The sequence below is a fragment of the Mytilus galloprovincialis genome, unplaced genomic scaffold (genome assembly GCF_965363235.1).
Source record: "Mytilus galloprovincialis unplaced genomic scaffold, xbMytGall1.hap1.1 HAP1_SCAFFOLD_162, whole genome shotgun sequence".
NCBI classification, from domain to species: domain Eukaryota; kingdom Metazoa; phylum Mollusca; class Bivalvia; order Mytilida; family Mytilidae; genus Mytilus; species Mytilus galloprovincialis.
The window spans coordinates 30,479-47,722 of record NW_027468091.1 but is presented as its reverse complement, the minus strand read 5'-3'; the positions used below and the strand labels follow the sequence as shown (position 1 = coordinate 47,722).

Sequence of the window (17,244 nt, the reverse complement as noted above, 5' to 3'; positions counted from 1 at the left end):
TTACTAGAGATAAGACCATGGGGTCTTGTGTATGTCATATTGGTTCCCTGGTCTTATGAAATTATTACTAGAGATAAGACCATGGGGTCTTGTGTATGTTATATGGGGTCCCTGGTCTTTGAAAATATTACTAGAGATAAGACCATGGCGTCTTGTGTATGTCATATGGGGTCCCTGGTCTTATGAAAATATTACTAGAGATAAGACCATGGGGTCTTGTGTATGTCATATTGGGTCCCTGGTCTTATGAAAATATTACTAGAGATAAGACCATGGTGTCTTGTGTATGTCATATGGGGTCCTTGGTCTTTGTAAATATTACTAGAGATACGACCTTGGTGTCTTGTGTATGTCATATGGGGTCCCTGGTCTTATGAAATTATTACTAGAGATAAGACCATGGGGTCTTGTGTATGTCATATTGGGTCCCTGGTCTTATGAAATTATTACTAGAGATAAGACCATGGGGTCTTGTGTATGTCATATTGGGTCCCTGGTCTTATGAAAATATTACTAGAGATAAGACCATGGTGTCTTGTGTATGTCATATGGGGTCCTTGGTCTTTGTAAATATTACTTAGGATAAGACCATGGGGTCTTGTGTATGTCATATAGGGTCCCTGGTCTTTGAAAATATTACTAGAGATACACCTTGGTTTGTTGTACGTTGCACCTTTTAGAAAAGGATTTTCAATTGTGTCCATGTCTCTGGTGATAACAATGTGTTCTTAGAGATGAAATGTGTTCTTATAGATGAAATGACCCGCTCGGTTTATATCCTGTTACTTATTCGTTCCTTAATCGCTTTTAATACGCGTGATTTACGTTGCACCTTGAAATAAATCGTTTTTTAATTGTGTTCATGTCACTGGTGGTAATTATGTGTTCTCTGAGTTGAAAAACCCCTATTAGCGCCTATGTACCCGTTTCACCGCTACACTGATATCCTGTTAATTATTCGTTCCTTATTCGCTTATAAAACGTGTGTTATGCGTTTCACTTTAACAAAAGAAATATTTTTGTGTCTCTGGTTGTAATTGTCGGTTCTAAAAGGTGAAATAACCTTAATAGAACATATCTTCCCGTTTCAGCGCTCGACTCAGTGATACCCTGTTACTTATTCGACCCTTATTCGCTTTTAAAACGTGTGTTATGCTTTGCACTTTAAAAAAGAAATGATTTTGTGTCTCTGGTGGTAACTGTCGGTTCTTAGAGGTGAAATAACCCTAAAAGAACATATGTACCCGTTTCAGCGCTCGACTGGTACCCTGTTACTTATTCGTTCCTTATTCGCTTTTAAAATGTGTGTTATGCGTTACACTTTAAAAAAGAAATAGTTTTGTGTCTCTGGTGGTAACAGTATTGGTTCTTAGAGGTGAAATTACCCTAATAGAATATATGTACCCGTTTCAGCGCTAAAGTGATACCCTGTTACTTATTCGTTCCTTATTCGCTTTTAATGCGCAGGGTATACGTTCTTATAATACGTTTGTTGTACGTTGCACCTTTTAGAAAAGGATTTTCAATTGTGTTCATGTCTCTGGTGGTAACAATGTGTTCTTAGAGATGAAATGACCCTATTTGCGCGCATGTACCCGTTCCAGAGCTCTGTTAATACCCTGTTACCTATTCGTTACCTATTCGCTTTTTTACGTTTGTTGTACGTTGCACCTTTTAGAAAAGGATTTTGCAATTGTGTTCATATCTCTGGTGGTAATAATGTGTTCTTATAGATGAAATATCCTTATTAGCGCGTATGTTCCCGTTCCAGCGCTCGGATAATACCCGGTTACTTATTCGTTCCTTATTCGCTTTTAATGCGCAGGGTATACGTTGCACTTTAAAATAAATCGTTTTTTAATTGTGTTCATGTCTCTGGTGGTAACAATGTGTTCTTAGAGATGAAATTACCCTATTAGAGCGCATGTACCCGTTCCAGCACTCGGTAAATACCCTGTTACCTATTTGTTACCTATTCACTTATAATACGTTTGTTGTACGTTGCACCTCTTAGAAAAGGACTTTCAATTAAGTTCATATCTCTGGTGGTAATAATGTTTTCTTATAGATGAAATACCCCTATTAGCGCTATTATTTTTATTGAATATTGCGGTGGACACGTTGCTTGTTTATGTGTTCTGTGTCATTTTGGTCTCTTGTGGAGAGTTGTCTCTTAAGCAATCATACCACATCTTCACATTTTTATATGTCTTATTATGTATATTTTATGTATATGTTCCGGACCATATGAGTATTTGGACCATACGCGTATGGTCATGACCATATGGGTATATACTGATATGGTCCGACCGTACGCGTATGGTCGGGGTAATTAACACTCTGTTACAGTTTACTTTTTTTAAATACTTCTAAACTCTGCATATGGTATGACCGTTCATTAAAAAGACGCTATCATGTAGGTAATTTTATTATTATATTATAATAAAAAGATAAGCTAAATAAAAATAAGAAGTTTCACATAGTTATTTTACTTAATTGTCAAATTTATAGTAAACACATTTTATACCGATGGTCATTACCGATGGTCATTACCGATTTGTTATTTCGAGTAAATGGCAATAGGTCGACTAAAAAATTAAATACCAAAAACTTCTTAATGAACTGTTACATTTATATAAGAAGTCACTGCACTGGAAAGTAACATTCAATTAGTTTATTTAAGTTGTGTTGTGAAGATGGTGTATTGCAGTCATGTTACGATATTTGAGATGTAGAGCTTCTTAAAAACACCGTAGACATCGGAATGGCCAAAGAGCTCGGTATCACTGTATGCAGCTGCAAGAAAGGCTTGTTTTCACTCGCAAACAAAATGTGTAAATGAAAACGATCGTGCACAAATTTCTTGCAAATGCAAAAAAGCTATGATACCATGTGGAAGTGAATGTCAACCAAGCCTACATGCACGAATGTAACTAGCGATGAAAACTAACTATGTCATCAATATTCAATTTTTACGAAGTTTTTGGATTATAAAATTAAAAAATTGTCATGTTTTTAGATAAAGTTTTTGTATTATTGAAACATTATATACCCTTCCGGAGCACCTGAGATCACCCCTAGTTTTTGTTGGGGTTCGTGTTGTTTATTCTTTAGTTTTCTATGTTGTGTCATGTGTACTATTGTTTTTCTGTTTGTCTTTTTCATTTTTAGCCATGGCGTTGTCAGTTTGTTTTAGATTTATGAGTTTGATTGTCCCTTTGGTGTCTTTCGTCCCTCTTTTATAATGTAATTTGAAAAAAAATATACCTCATATGGTCCGGCCCGTTAAAAACCAAATGAGTATTATACTCATATGGTCCGACCATACGCGTATGGTCGGACCATATGAGTATACGCATATGGTCATGACCATACACGTATGGTCAAAATACTCATATGGTCCGGAATATATATAATGAACGCATTTCTAACCCTTTTGAAACCATAAAGCACATGCATATGTATAAAGAAAATTGCAAAAGATTTATATTTTTTTTATTAGATACTATAATCAATAACAGATAAGAATAACAATACATTAAATCATTCGAAAACTGTTCATCTCAAAATGTTTAAATGTTCAATAAATGTTCAATACTGTTCAATCACACAATTGACCACTGAGCGTTTTTCAGCTCTATTGTTGCTTATCTATTCTCTATATGAGCAATCTCATATTTGATTATTGTTTTTACATATTTTAATTCCAGTGAAATATAATTTAATTAGAGCCGGCTAAATAGCAAATTTGCTATTTTGCCGCTGCCAGTCAAATAGCCACTGCCTTTTTTTTTACTATACATTCAATTTTTACTTGAGATCAACAATGTTAATTTTAGAACTGTATTTTCTTCAATTTAAGAACCTTGCTAAACTGCAAAAAAGATATGTTTTAGGAAAACAAAGTTCTCAATCACAACTTCGAAGATATTTATAAATATCTTGATCTTGGACTACTTGGTATTTTTTGCAATTTATTTTAATCTTTATATGATAATGTACTCCAAAGGTTAGTTTTATTTATAGACGAGATTAAAAAATGCAGAAGAATATAAGCTCTCTAAATATAAAAATGCTGTATATTATATTCCCATGAAGCATTTAAAATAAGAAAAGCAAAACCTGAACCTCGTTGGCATTTTGACTGTCCCTCTGGTATCTTTCGTCCCTCTTTTTTAGATATCCATGATTTATCCTTATTCTGTACATGGGATTTGAAAACTGACATGTATTCTTTTAACTTGCGAAAACCAAGAAAATGCTTATTTGGGCCCTTTTTGGCCCCTAATTCCTAAACTGTTGGGACCAAAACTTACAAAAACAATCCAAACCTTTCTTTTATGGTCATAAACCTAGTGTTTAAATTGCATAGATTTCTATTTACTTAAACTAAAGTTATAGTGCGAAAACCAAAAGTATTCGGACGACGACGACGACAACGCCAACCTGATACCAATATACGACCAAAAAATTAAAATTTTTGCGGTCGTATAAAAAAGTTAAAGCACTTTACCCATCTTGGTCGTTGGGTCCAAACAACCTTAGGTAATTCCCTATCATTTGTACTTATTGTTGACAAAGCTGTGCCGTAGGGAATTTTTGATAAATTAAAGTTGGAAGGTGGTAACACTACCCAAACTTTAAACCTTATAAAACCTTACCCACCTTGGTCCCATCATTTGAACTAAGTGTGGACAAAACCTTTCCCGATGGGATTTTTTTTTATGCATTGCAGAATAAAGGAGGTTGTTTCACCCTACCATAACTTTGGAACTCAACTAAAATAGTCCCACCTTTTACCACCTAAGGATTCGGGTCAAAGCAACCTTAGGCAATTGGCTATTATTGGTACCGTGTGTGGATAAAAGCTTAGCATAAGGTTGTCTTAAACACATTTCATTTACCAAAAACTTCTCATTTCCTCTTGCTAAACTGCATCTGCTATGCTTCTTTAATATGTACACATGTATGAATTTAAATGAAAATTTAATTCACTTATTTTCATTCTTCTAAATAATCAAAATTTGTACATTTGTATTCATTGAAATGTATACTAAAGTAATTCAACAGTATAACCAAAATCATATATAAAATAGTGTATAATGTTGCAAAGCATGAGCCAATAAAAAACAGTATTGTGCCTGCACAATTTCTACTTTCAGAATGATAAAACAGAAAAAACTATATTGACAATCCTGTGTATTGTTAGCTTAATTTTGTTGTAAAATTTAATATAGAAAATGTGGAAAAATGATGCAAATTTTACAGATCATAACTATAAAAGAACATTTTTGCTGTAAAATTAGTCAGTTGGCATTTCAACAACCAGGAGTATAGTTTCGTCATTTGATCGAAATAATTTGTTTAATACTCCCGGACAGTTCGCTGATTTGAATTTCATTATTTCTCAAAAGATCACAATTTGAAGTTCGTTCGTCGTCATTTGAACGCATTTTCGTCACAATTAATATAAATTGTCATCAAAAAACTTTGGACATTTCCATTTAAAAAATGACTTGAAATAAGTTCCTGTACTTTACATGATTAAACATATTTATCCTTGTCAACACAAATCACAAAAAAAAAAATCACAGACACTGGATTTCTAATAGTATTTCTTTGTCTTTGGTGTCAATGAGGTTGCACAGGTTGAACATTAGAGCAACAAAAACTTTTTTTTTGTTCACTATAGCACTTGTTGTAAAAACATGAGATTGAATAAGATGCATGGTTGTCTTCTTTGAACAATTAAGTCAAGTATAATTCAATATGTGGAAGACGATCTAGATGATTGAGATAATGAAACAACCACTGCCTATTAGTATAAAACACAGTTGTCAGTGAATGCCTCGTACATGAGAGAGACTATGATCATGATGATATGATGGGATGTATACTGTTACAATCATCTAGATTTGGATATTCCTGAAATGAAAAAAAAATATATTTGAAGAAGTATTGCAACTTTAGTTATAGCTAAAAATGGCAAAGTTTACTTAAAACTACTAATTAATAAGCAGGTTGTCTGATTCATTTGAAAATGTCAGGGCAGACAGATCTTGTCCTGATTAACAATATTACTCCATGTCAGATTTGATGTAAATGCTTTGGTTTCAGAGATATAAGCCAAATCTACATTTTACCCTTATGTTCTATTTTTAGCTATGGAGGCCATTTTGGTTATATCTTTTAAACACTTTACTCCAATGATGATTGTGGCCAAGTTTGGTTAAGTTTGGCCCAGTAGTTTCAGAGATTTTTGTAAAAGTTCAGGCTAGGTGAGCTAAAAATAGCCAAATAATTTTGATGAGAGAAACCTGTGTTCAAAACCCATAACAATAAGTTTGTTTCACTTTTTTGTCATAATTCAATAAGATGTATCACCTCAAAGATTAAATGAACCTGTCAAAACGTGGAAGTCGTCAAGTTAAAGTTAAAATAATTTGGAATTTTCTTGTTTCATAAATAATAAAAAAAACAAAAATCTTCCTTTTGGATAACAAATAGTTATCAAAGGTACCAGGATTATAATTAAGTACGCCAGACGCGCGTTTCGTCTACATAACACTCATCAGTGATGCTCATATTAAAATATTTATAAAGCCAAACAAGTACAAAGTTGAATAGCATTGAGGATCCAAAATTCCATTATTGATATTCAAACAGGAATGCATGACAACTGATGAATTCCAGGAAGACAACTATGAGGATCTGTTTGTGAAATGACAATATAATGTTGTCTTTGTCTGTAGACAAAACTTGGATGAGGATACCATACATTTTTTGTTTATAACCGTTGAGTAATTAAATTTCAAGGATAACAAATTTAAGAAATGATGACAAAATAGCATACCACTCATATTGTTAGAAATGTGAAAGATATTTTTTTTTACATATTTGTGGTCTTGAAAGATATTTTTTACTTTTTTTTCCTACCGACCAACCTGACTTTTTAATGTGAAAAATATGTAAACCAGCAAAATTGAAAAACCCTGGCCTAACAGAAAATACATACAAAATTACACTGACATTTGTATAATATAGACATATATTTGAGAACAAGATTTATAAAGTAAATATCAAACTTTAAATGAATTTATAAAAAAAACCATTTTGACTATTTATTTTTTCTGATAATTCCATAATTATAGAATAAATACTTACTTCACTTCTGTTGTCCATAGAGGTCAACATTTTATTAAAATCAATAACAAGGTTATTGAAAGATGGTCGCCCTGATGGATTCTCATGCCAACAGGACTGCATCGTTTTATTAATTATTTCTGAAGCATATGGAGGTCTGCCCATTCTATGACCTTCTTTTAAAAGTTCAAATAATCTTTCCACAGGTACAGATGGATAAGGATTCCCTCCGAGTGTAAATATCTCCCACAACAATACTCCATAGGACCAACTATGAAAAAAAGATTAAAATTGTAAAGAACAAGGATTAATATATTTATGAATAAATTTAAATTACTTAGTGAATCAAAATATGCTTTTATTTCAACCATCTTTGCAATTTATTTTTACTTGAAGCAAGGTCCTACAAAAATCAGTCATCATAAAGTATCTGTAAGGCCTTTTTTGGGGGAAAATATTACTGCTGTAGAACCTGTGATATAAATTCGTTAAGGTGGTACCCAACACTTTAACTCAAATTAATTTGGCTCCTTTAATTTTCTTAAAATGTTGACAAAGTATTTACTTTGACCCTTTGACAAAAATATAAAAATTTCAAAAAGTTTGAACCAACCGTTTGATCAGAAAAAATTACACTGGTTATATAGCAGTTTGACAAACACTTATTTTGATCATTGAGAAGCTTAATACTCCCTTATGATGCCCCTCATGGGGGGGTCCTAGTAATCACATAATCACCATTTTTTTGCCAATATAATCACATAATCATTAAATATTTGCTTATCGTTAGTAATCAAATAATCATAAACTAAAAATACAGTCCTAGGTAATCAAATAATCATGAAATATTTGGCTTAATAATCAAATAATCATTAAAAAAACGGCCAAGTAATCACATAATCAAAAACCCCATGAGGGCCCTCCCTTATGAACACAACGTCATTAAAACGTTCTGCTGATTTTACAGAGTTATCTCCCTGTAGTGTTAGGTACCATCTTAAGATGATATACAGGCATACATGTCAAGTGACATGATATTCGCGTGTAATACACGCTTTTTTAACAGTTTACACACGAGGATTTTGTCACTTGCGTGCATTGTACAGTACAATATGAAACAAGTTGAATTAAACTATAGTAGCAGTCTTTTGACCTTTGTTTTCGTAAGACTTAATTTCCAGAACATCTACATCATGTTTCTTATAAATGCTAACACAAATTCTTTATAGAATATGGAATCATTTTACTGTTTGTTCAAATCTTTCAGTATTTTAAGCTATAAAATAAAATCCTCTGTTCAAAACAGTTCTCTTTTTTATGTTTTTATTAATATCCAATAATGGCACTTTTCCCTAGTTAATTAAGATTGGAGTTGAGTGCACCTACACAAGGGTGCAATCAACATTTTTTTTCTCTATGACATCATATTTTAGGGACTATGCATGAGTGACCCTTAGTGGTGGAAGGATTAATAAAGATACTTGTATAAAACTAGATATCACTGAAATCAGAATGATCCCTAGTTTATAATGAAATAAAAAAAAAGCGACTTTTAATATATTAAAATAATTTCATCCAAAGAACATTGGGAGGGGGGGGGGGCTTAAAAAAAACTGAAATCAGGTCATGCACACACCTATGAAGACCTGATTGATGTCTTTTGGGGTATTGGTGGCAGAGTGCTCTATAGTAGTCAAAAAAATAACAAACCAGATGCCCCGCAGGGCGCAGCTGTATACTACCGCAGAGTCAAACCTTGAAAAGTTGGCGCAAGTATGGACACAACATAAAAGCTTGGTACAGCTCTGAATTTGGATTGTGATTAAATAGTTGACACAATATAGGTTTCTGACACGAATGAATGTGGTCTATGAACTTAAACATAAAAACTTAAAAATTTCAAATTGGACATTTAAAAACCAATTATGCCCAAATTGGCACCTCAATCAACCAGATGCTCCGAAGGGGGCAGCTTTATACGACAGCAGAGGTTGAACCCTGAACGGTTGGGGCAAGTATGGACACAACATAAAAGCTTGATACAGCTCTGAATTTGGATTGTGATTAAATAAATATAAATAGTTGACACAATATAGGTTTCTGACACAGAATGAATGTGGTCTAACAACTCAAACATAAAAACTTAAAAATTTCAAATTGGACATTTAAAAACCTATTATGGTCCAATATCCAAAATCTAAATATATGGTTAGATTCAGCATATCATAAAACCCCAAGAATTAAATCTTTGATGAAACCAAATCATGTTCAATTTTAGATCCCTTTAATTAGACCTCAATGTGGACCAATTTGATAACCAGGTCCAAATATTAACCAGATGCTCCGCAGGGCGCAGCTTTATACGACCGCATAGGTTGAACCCTGAACGGTCGGGGTAAGTATGGACACAACATTTAAGCTGGATTCAGCTCTAAATTTGGATTGTGATTAAATAGTTGACACAGCATAGGTTTTGGACACAGAATGAATGTAGTCTAATGAACTTAAAATAATTTTTTTGTCTTTGAGCAATCACTATGCTGTTGAATATTAATCCTCTCAAAAAAATGGTTGAAGAAATTTTCTTTTTATTTATGAAATCTGAAATGAGAAAAATTAACCCCCCCCCCCCCCCCACCACCATTTTTTTTTCACATCCCCCTTTCCCTTTTTTCAAAACTGATCTCAATTCAAATTTCTAATGGAGTTTGAAACAATAACTACTCATTTAAATACATCATAAAATATTAAAATGTAACAAAAAGTGCTTGTTATCACTGAATGGTAAAGAGTGTTTTAATTTATCAGTTGGTAGTAAAAGTGAATATACATTGTGCATTGTATAAAACAATGATTTAAGTTGATTCAACTACTATTCTGGACAAAGAAAGATAACTCCAATCAATTGAAAATTTCTTGCTATTGCACAATATTGTGCAATTAGATATTTCTTGCTATTGCGCAATACTGTGCAATTGAAAATATTTGCTATTGCACAATACTGTGCAATTGAAGATTTCTTGCTATTGCACAATACTGTGCAATTGAACATTTTTTGCTATTGCACAATACTGTGCAATTGAAGATTTCTTGCTATTGCTGAATACTGTGCAATTGAAAATTTCTTGCTATTGCACAATACTTAATATAATAATTTTGGATCCTGATTTGAACCAACTTGTAAACTGGGCCCATAATCAAAAATCTATGTACATGATTAAATTCAGCATATCAAAAAAGCCAAAGAATTCAATTTTTATTAAAATCAAACTTAGTTTAATTTTGGACCCTTTGGTATTTAATGTAGACCAATTTGAAAACGGGACTAAAAATTAAGAATCTACATACACAGTTAGATTTGGCATATCAAAGAACCCCAATTATTCAATTTTTGATGAAATCAAACAAAGTTTTATTTTGGACCCCGATTTAAACCAACTTGAAAACTGGGCCAATAATCAAAAATCTAAGTACATTTTTAGATTCAGCATATCAAAGAACCCCAAGGATTCAATTTTTGTTAAAATCAAACTAAGTTTAATTTTGGACCCTTTGGACCTTAATGTAGACCAATTGGAAAACGGGACCAAAAATTAAGAATCTACATACACAGTTAGATCAGGCATATCAAAGAACCCCAATTATTCAATTTTTGATGAAATCAAACAAAGTTCAATTTTGGACCCTTTGGGCCCCTTATTCCTAAAAACCTGTTGGGACCAAAACTCCCAAAATCAAACCCAACCTTCCTTTTATGGTCATAAACCTTGTGTTTAAATTTCAAAGATTTCTATTTACTTATACTAAAGTTATGGTGCGAAAACCAAGAATAATGCTTACTTGGGCCCCTTTTTGGCCCCTTATTCCTAATCTGTTCAGACCTCAACTCCCAAAATCAATCCCAACCTTTCTTTTGTGGTCATAAACCTTGTGTTTAAATTTCATTGATTTCTATTCACTTATACTAAAGTTATTGTGCGAAAACCAAGAATAATGCTTATTTGGGCCCTTTTTTGGCCCCTAATTCCTAAAATTTTGGGACCAAAACTCCCAAAATCAATCTCAACCTTCCTTTTTTGGTCATAAACCTTGTGTCAAAATTTCATAGATTTCTATTTACTGAAACTAAAGTTATAGTGCGAAAACCAAGAAAATGCTTATTTGGGCCCTTTTTGGCCCCTAATTCCTAAAATTTTGGGACCAAAACTCCCAAAATCAATCTCAACCTTCCTTTTGTGGTTATAAACGTTGTTTTAAAATTTCATAGATTTCTATTCACTTTTAGTAAAGTTAGAGTGCGAAAACTAAAAGTATTCGGACGACGACGACGACGACGCAGGACGACGACGCCAACGTGATAGCAATATACGGTCGTATAAAAATCTAAATACATGGTTAGATTCAGCATATTGAAGAACCCCATACATTCAATTTTTGTTGAAATCAAACAAAGTTTAATTTTTGACCCTTTGGTCAAAGGCTGTTCCAATAGATAAACCATCTAACATCATAGTACTATCTTACTACACCATAAAAAAACAATTATACCAAGGATGTTTCAATAGATAAACCATCTTACATCATATAATTATATTACTACACCATAAAAACCAATTATACCAAGCATGTTTCAATAGATATACCATAAAAAATCGTAGTACTATCTCACTAAACAATAAAAACCAATTATACCAAGCATGTTCCAATAGATAGACCATCTAACATCATAGTACTATCTTACTACACAATAAAAAGTAATTATACCAAGCAGGTTTTAATAGATAGACCATCTAACATCATAGTACTATCTTACTACACCATAAAAACCAATTATACCAAGGATGTTTCAATAGATAGCCCATCTTACATTATAGTACTATCTTACTACACAATAAAAACCAATTATACCAAGGATGTTTCAATAGATAAACCATCTAACATCATATAATTATATTACTACACCATAAAAACCAAATATACCAAACATGTTTCAATAGATAGACCATCTTACATGATAGTACAATCTTACTAAACAATAAAATCCAAATATACCAAGCATGTTTCAATAGATATACCATATAAAATCGTAGTACTATCGCGCTACACAAAAAAAAAACCAATTACATCAAGCATGGTTCAATAGATAGCCCATCTAACATTAAAGTACTATCTTACTACACCACAAGAGTGCACACACTGAAATGTCTCGCCTTCTTTACTAATTCCTGATACTATCTTGATAGACCTAAATATAAAGCTTTATTACAACTGTCACATAAACTCAACATTAACCAAGAAAAGGAAACATTTATCAATCAACCATGAAAATGAGGCCAAGGTCAGATGAACCATGCCAGGCAGACATGTACAGCTAACAATTTTTCAATACAACAAATATAGTTGACTTATTGCTTATAAATAAAGAAAAACAGACCACAACACACAAACACTTAAAACTTAGCAATGGACCGTGAAAATGAGGTCAAAGTCAAATTAAACCAGCCTAACCAACATAAAGATCATAAAATATGTCCATACACCAAATATAGTTGACCTAATGCATAAAGTATTAGAAAAATAGACCAAAACTAAAAACTTAACTTTGACCACTGAACCATTAAAAAAAAGGTCAAGGTCAGATGACACCTGTCAGCTAGACATCTACACCTTACAATCATTCCATACACCAATTATAGTAGACCTATTGCATATAGTATAAGAAAAACAGAGCAAAACACAAAAACTTAACTATAACCACTGAACCATGAAAAAATGAGGTCAAGGTCAGATGACACCTGTCAGCTAGACATGTACACCTTACAATCATTCCATACACCAATTATAGTAGACCTATTGCATATAGTATAAGAAAAACAGACCAAAACACAAAAACTTAACTATAACCACTGAACCATGAAAATGAGGTCAAGGTCAGATGACACCTGTCAGCTAGACATGTACACCTTACAATCATCCATACACCAATTATAGTAGACCTATTGCATATAGTATAAGAAAAACAGACCAAAACACAAAAACTTAACTATAACCACTGAACCATGAAAATGAGGTCAAGGTCAGATGACACCTGCCAGTTGGACATGTACACCTTACAGTCCTTCCATACACCGAATATACTAGACCTATTGCTTATAGTATTGAAAACGGGACCAAAAATTAAGAATCTACATACACAGTTAGATTTGGCATATCAAAGAACCCCAATTATTCAATTTTTGATGAAATCAAACAAAGTTTAATTTTGGACCCTTTGGGCCCTTTATTCCTAAACTGTTGGGACCAAAACTCCCAAAATCAATACCAACCTTCTTTTTATGGTCATAAACCTTATGTTTAAATTTCATAAATTTCTATTTATAAATACTAAAGTTATGGTGCAAAAACCAAGAAAAATGCTTATTTGGGTCCCTTTTTGGCCCCTAATTTCTAAACTGTTGGGACCTTAACTCCCAAAATCAATACCAACCTTCCTTTTATGGTCATACACATTGTGTTTAAATTTCATTGATTTCTATTTACTTATACTAAAGTTATTGTGCGAAAACCAAGAATAATGCTTATTTGGGCCCTTTTTTGGCCCCTAATTTCTGAACTGTTGGTACCAAAACTCCCAAAATCAATCCCAACCTTTCTTTTGTGGTCATAAACCTTGTATCAACATTTCATAGATTTCTATTTACTTAAACTAAAGTTATAGTGCGAAAACCAAGAAAATGCTTATTTGGGCCCTTTTTGGCCCCTAATTCCTAAAATATTGGGACCAAAACTGCCAAAATCAATCCCAACCTTCCTTTTGTGGTCATAAACCTTGTGTTAAAATTTCATAGATTTCTATTTACTTTTAGTAAAGTAAGAGTGCGAAAACTAAAAGTATTCGGACGACGACGACGACGACGACGACGACGACGCAGACGACGACGCCAACGTGATAGCAATATACGACGAAATTTTTTTCAAATTTTGCGGTCGTATAAAAATTTTAAAAAATCTTGATTTATTAAAACAGGGGACAATATTAGAAATTTCATCTAACATTTTGATCCTAGTTTTATTAATTTCTGAACATGTTATGATAAAATGAAATTCATCTTCCACCTCTTTATGGCATAAAGGACATATTCTATTTTCTAAAGCTGTTTTGTTGTATCTACCGCGATCAACAGCCAACATACTATAATTACTTATTCCTATTTTAGCATAATTTTTTGTAACATTTTTATCTAAATTCAATATAAGGTACTTTTCTAGTTCATACTTTACTTTAAATTTTCTGTAGGTTCTTAGTTTATTTCCATTTATTGAATTATCATCATTAAAGAGACAATTTCTCCAAAATATAATGTAAATTCCATTGAGCTTCTTCACGACGGCTAAAAGTAATCGTTTTTTTAGAGAAGAACCTACTACCACTTCATCAACAGACCACAGCTCACGTGGGGCTCTTGCTTCGTGGCTTATTCTACTATGCACACTAACAATTTGAAACAAAAGGGTTCTCATTTTATAATGAAGTTTGATGTCTTAATAGCTATTGTAGAATGAAGAACAGCAATCGAAAGGTAGTTAAACATTAATGTATGCTAGAAGATATGTTTCAGGTATTTGTCGAACCTGGGACACATGTCGTAGAAAGCTCGCTACAAGGATAGGGCGGCGACTTCGGTGGCGGCGTTATCTACCTGCCTAAAAGCTTTATATTTTAGAAAGTGGAAGACCTGGAAGCTTCATACTTTGTATATAGATACCTCATGTTACGAAGTTCCCGTCTGTCACATGTCCATTGTCCTTGGCCTCATTTTTATGGTTGTGTGACGACTTGAAAATAGTTAAGATTTTTTTTTAATGTTAATTTCTCTCCTATTAAGAGTACTAGTAATATGAGTTATATGATAACTATATTTGGTATGTGCGTACCTTGCAAGATCCTCATGCCCGTCAGACAGATTTCACTTGACCTCAACCTCATTTTTTGATCAGGGAACAAGGTTAAGTTTTGGTGGTCAAGTCCATATCTTAGATACTCTAAGAAATAGGTCTTGTATATTCGGTGTATGGAAGGACTGTCAGGTGTACATGCCCAACTGACAGGTGTTATCTGACCTTGACCTCATTTTCTTGGTTTAATGGTTATAATTAAGTTTTTGTGTTTTGGTCTGTTTTTCTTAATCTGTTTGCAATAGGTTTACTATATTTGATGTATGGAATGATTGTAAGGTGTACATGTCTAGCTGGCAGGTGTCAATTGGCCTTGAACTCATTTTCATGGTTCAGTGGTTACAGTTAAGTGTTTTGAGTTTTGGTCTTTTTTTCTATTACTATATGCAATAGGTCAACGGATTTGGCTATACTTCTTGGACCTTTTGGATTATAGCTCTTCATCTTTTATATAAGCTTTTGATTTCAAATATTTTGGCCACGAGCATCACTGAAGAGACATGTTTTGTCGAAATGCGCATCTGGTGCAAGAAAATTGGTACCGTTAATATTATTATTTGTTGTATGCAAATATATCATTATGTATTTGTCATTATCGCTATTTTGTGCATTTTGCCTTTGATCTTTTTTTGTGATAATTTTTCAGTTCGTGCTACTTGCTTGAGAAGGAAAATTATAGCTAAAAACTAAGCAGGCACGTGGCGTTGCTAGAATAGCTATAAACAGATTATCATTGGTCATCTCAACTCGATTGCCTTTCTCGATTTCGCCGTCCCGGTTCAAGCGAGAAAATCAATCTCGTTGAGATGATCAACGATATTCTAAATAAAGTCTCGCAGGTTTAATTGACTTTGATCTCATTTTCACGGTTCATTGCTCAGGTTAATTTTTTGTGTTTTGGTCAATTTTTCTTAAACTATAAGCAATAGGTCAACAATACTTGTTGTATAGAAGAATTATAAGCTCCAATTTGATTTCATTCAACAAATTAATTCATGACCTGCATGTATACGCTTAGAACACGGCAACGTAACAAATGGTGAATATTTATCATCCGTGTAATTTGGTCATAAGGATATTTGCAAACTTTCAACGGATTGCCAATGAGACAACTATTCACAAAAGACCAAAATGACACAGACATTATCAACTATAGGTCACCGTACGTAAGAGTTCATAAAATACAAATATTCCGCGTGGAACACCTCCTTTTGCTTCCTTTATTTTCACCCTTTGGATGGGACCTTCAAATTTAATTTTGCTTTCTAACCGATAAATGCATATACAAATCATGATGCATTTTTTATGTGTACTTTAAGGGCCCTTGATTGGAACAATATTCTTCTTTTTTTCTATCATAGAAATTACAATAAAACTTTCCAACAGGCTGTGTCTACTTAACGTTAACATTAATTGGTACTCGTTTCCCCTGATACATGTTAGACTGAGTCCTTTCGCCTGTAGAGTCTGTTCATCAGAAGTTCACAAAACTGTCAACGTTGCTATTACAAAAGGAGTGATTACATTAATTCAAAATCCATGACCCAAAATTTTTTACAAATGTAGTTTATGTCATAAAACATGAAGAAACAAATTTGGGAAGGGTATAAAAATATAGCAAGTAACACACTGTTCACACTAGCAATATTGACTAAGGTGATCAGACACCACTCTTCATATGTTGTCTTAGGTTAACTCTGCTCACCTTGAACACATATTGACAATGTTTACCTCTGGTCCAGTTACAATGATTCTTTGATCAAATAACACACTCATTTATGTTGGTAACCTCTGGTCACCTCGTACATATATTCATTATGTTGACCTCTGGTCACCTTACTATAATGCTCACATAACACAATCGTTCACTTTGGTTACTTCTGGTCACCAAACACATTCATTGACGTTTTTTACCTCTGGTCGCCCTAAACCGCTATTCATATATTAACTTCGGTTCATGTTTGTAGATAATATCAGTCAGTACTTGAGGTACAGTTAATGTGTACGTCAAAAAAACAAAGCATTTTCAAAGTTTTAATGGTTGCATACAATTCAGTACTCACGAGCGTTGGATGTTTGTAGATCATATTGGTCAATGCTTTAGGTACAGTTCATGTGTATGTCAAGAAGGCTGGGGATTTTGAA

General features: G+C 33.2%; 1 protein-coding gene across 1 annotated transcript; it reads right to left on the bottom strand.

Annotated features, from left to right (window-relative positions):
- Nucleotides 1-3,478: 3,478 nt before the first annotated feature.
- Nucleotides 3,479-16,304, bottom strand: LOC143060773 (fibroblast growth factor receptor 4-like). The gene is made up of 3 exons (XM_076233636.1): nucleotides 14,910-16,304; nucleotides 7,165-7,414; nucleotides 3,479-5,925 (listed from the first exon to the last, which is right to left on the bottom strand). Exons 1-3 carry the CDS (start codon nucleotides 14,912-14,914, stop codon nucleotides 5,872-5,874), a joined length of 309 nt encoding a protein of 102 aa, XP_076089751.1. The 5' UTR covers nucleotides 14,915-16,304; the 3' UTR covers nucleotides 3,479-5,871.
- Between the last annotated feature and the right edge of the window lie 940 nt (nucleotides 16,305-17,244).

Bases quoted from the DNA above. Each gene is read 5' to 3' on its own strand.
- LOC143060773 (XM_076233636.1), bottom strand. The intron at 5,926-7,164 runs GTAAGTATTTAT...TTTTCATTTCAG, and splicing joins CTATGGACAACAGAAGTGAA to GAATATCCAAATCTAGATGA.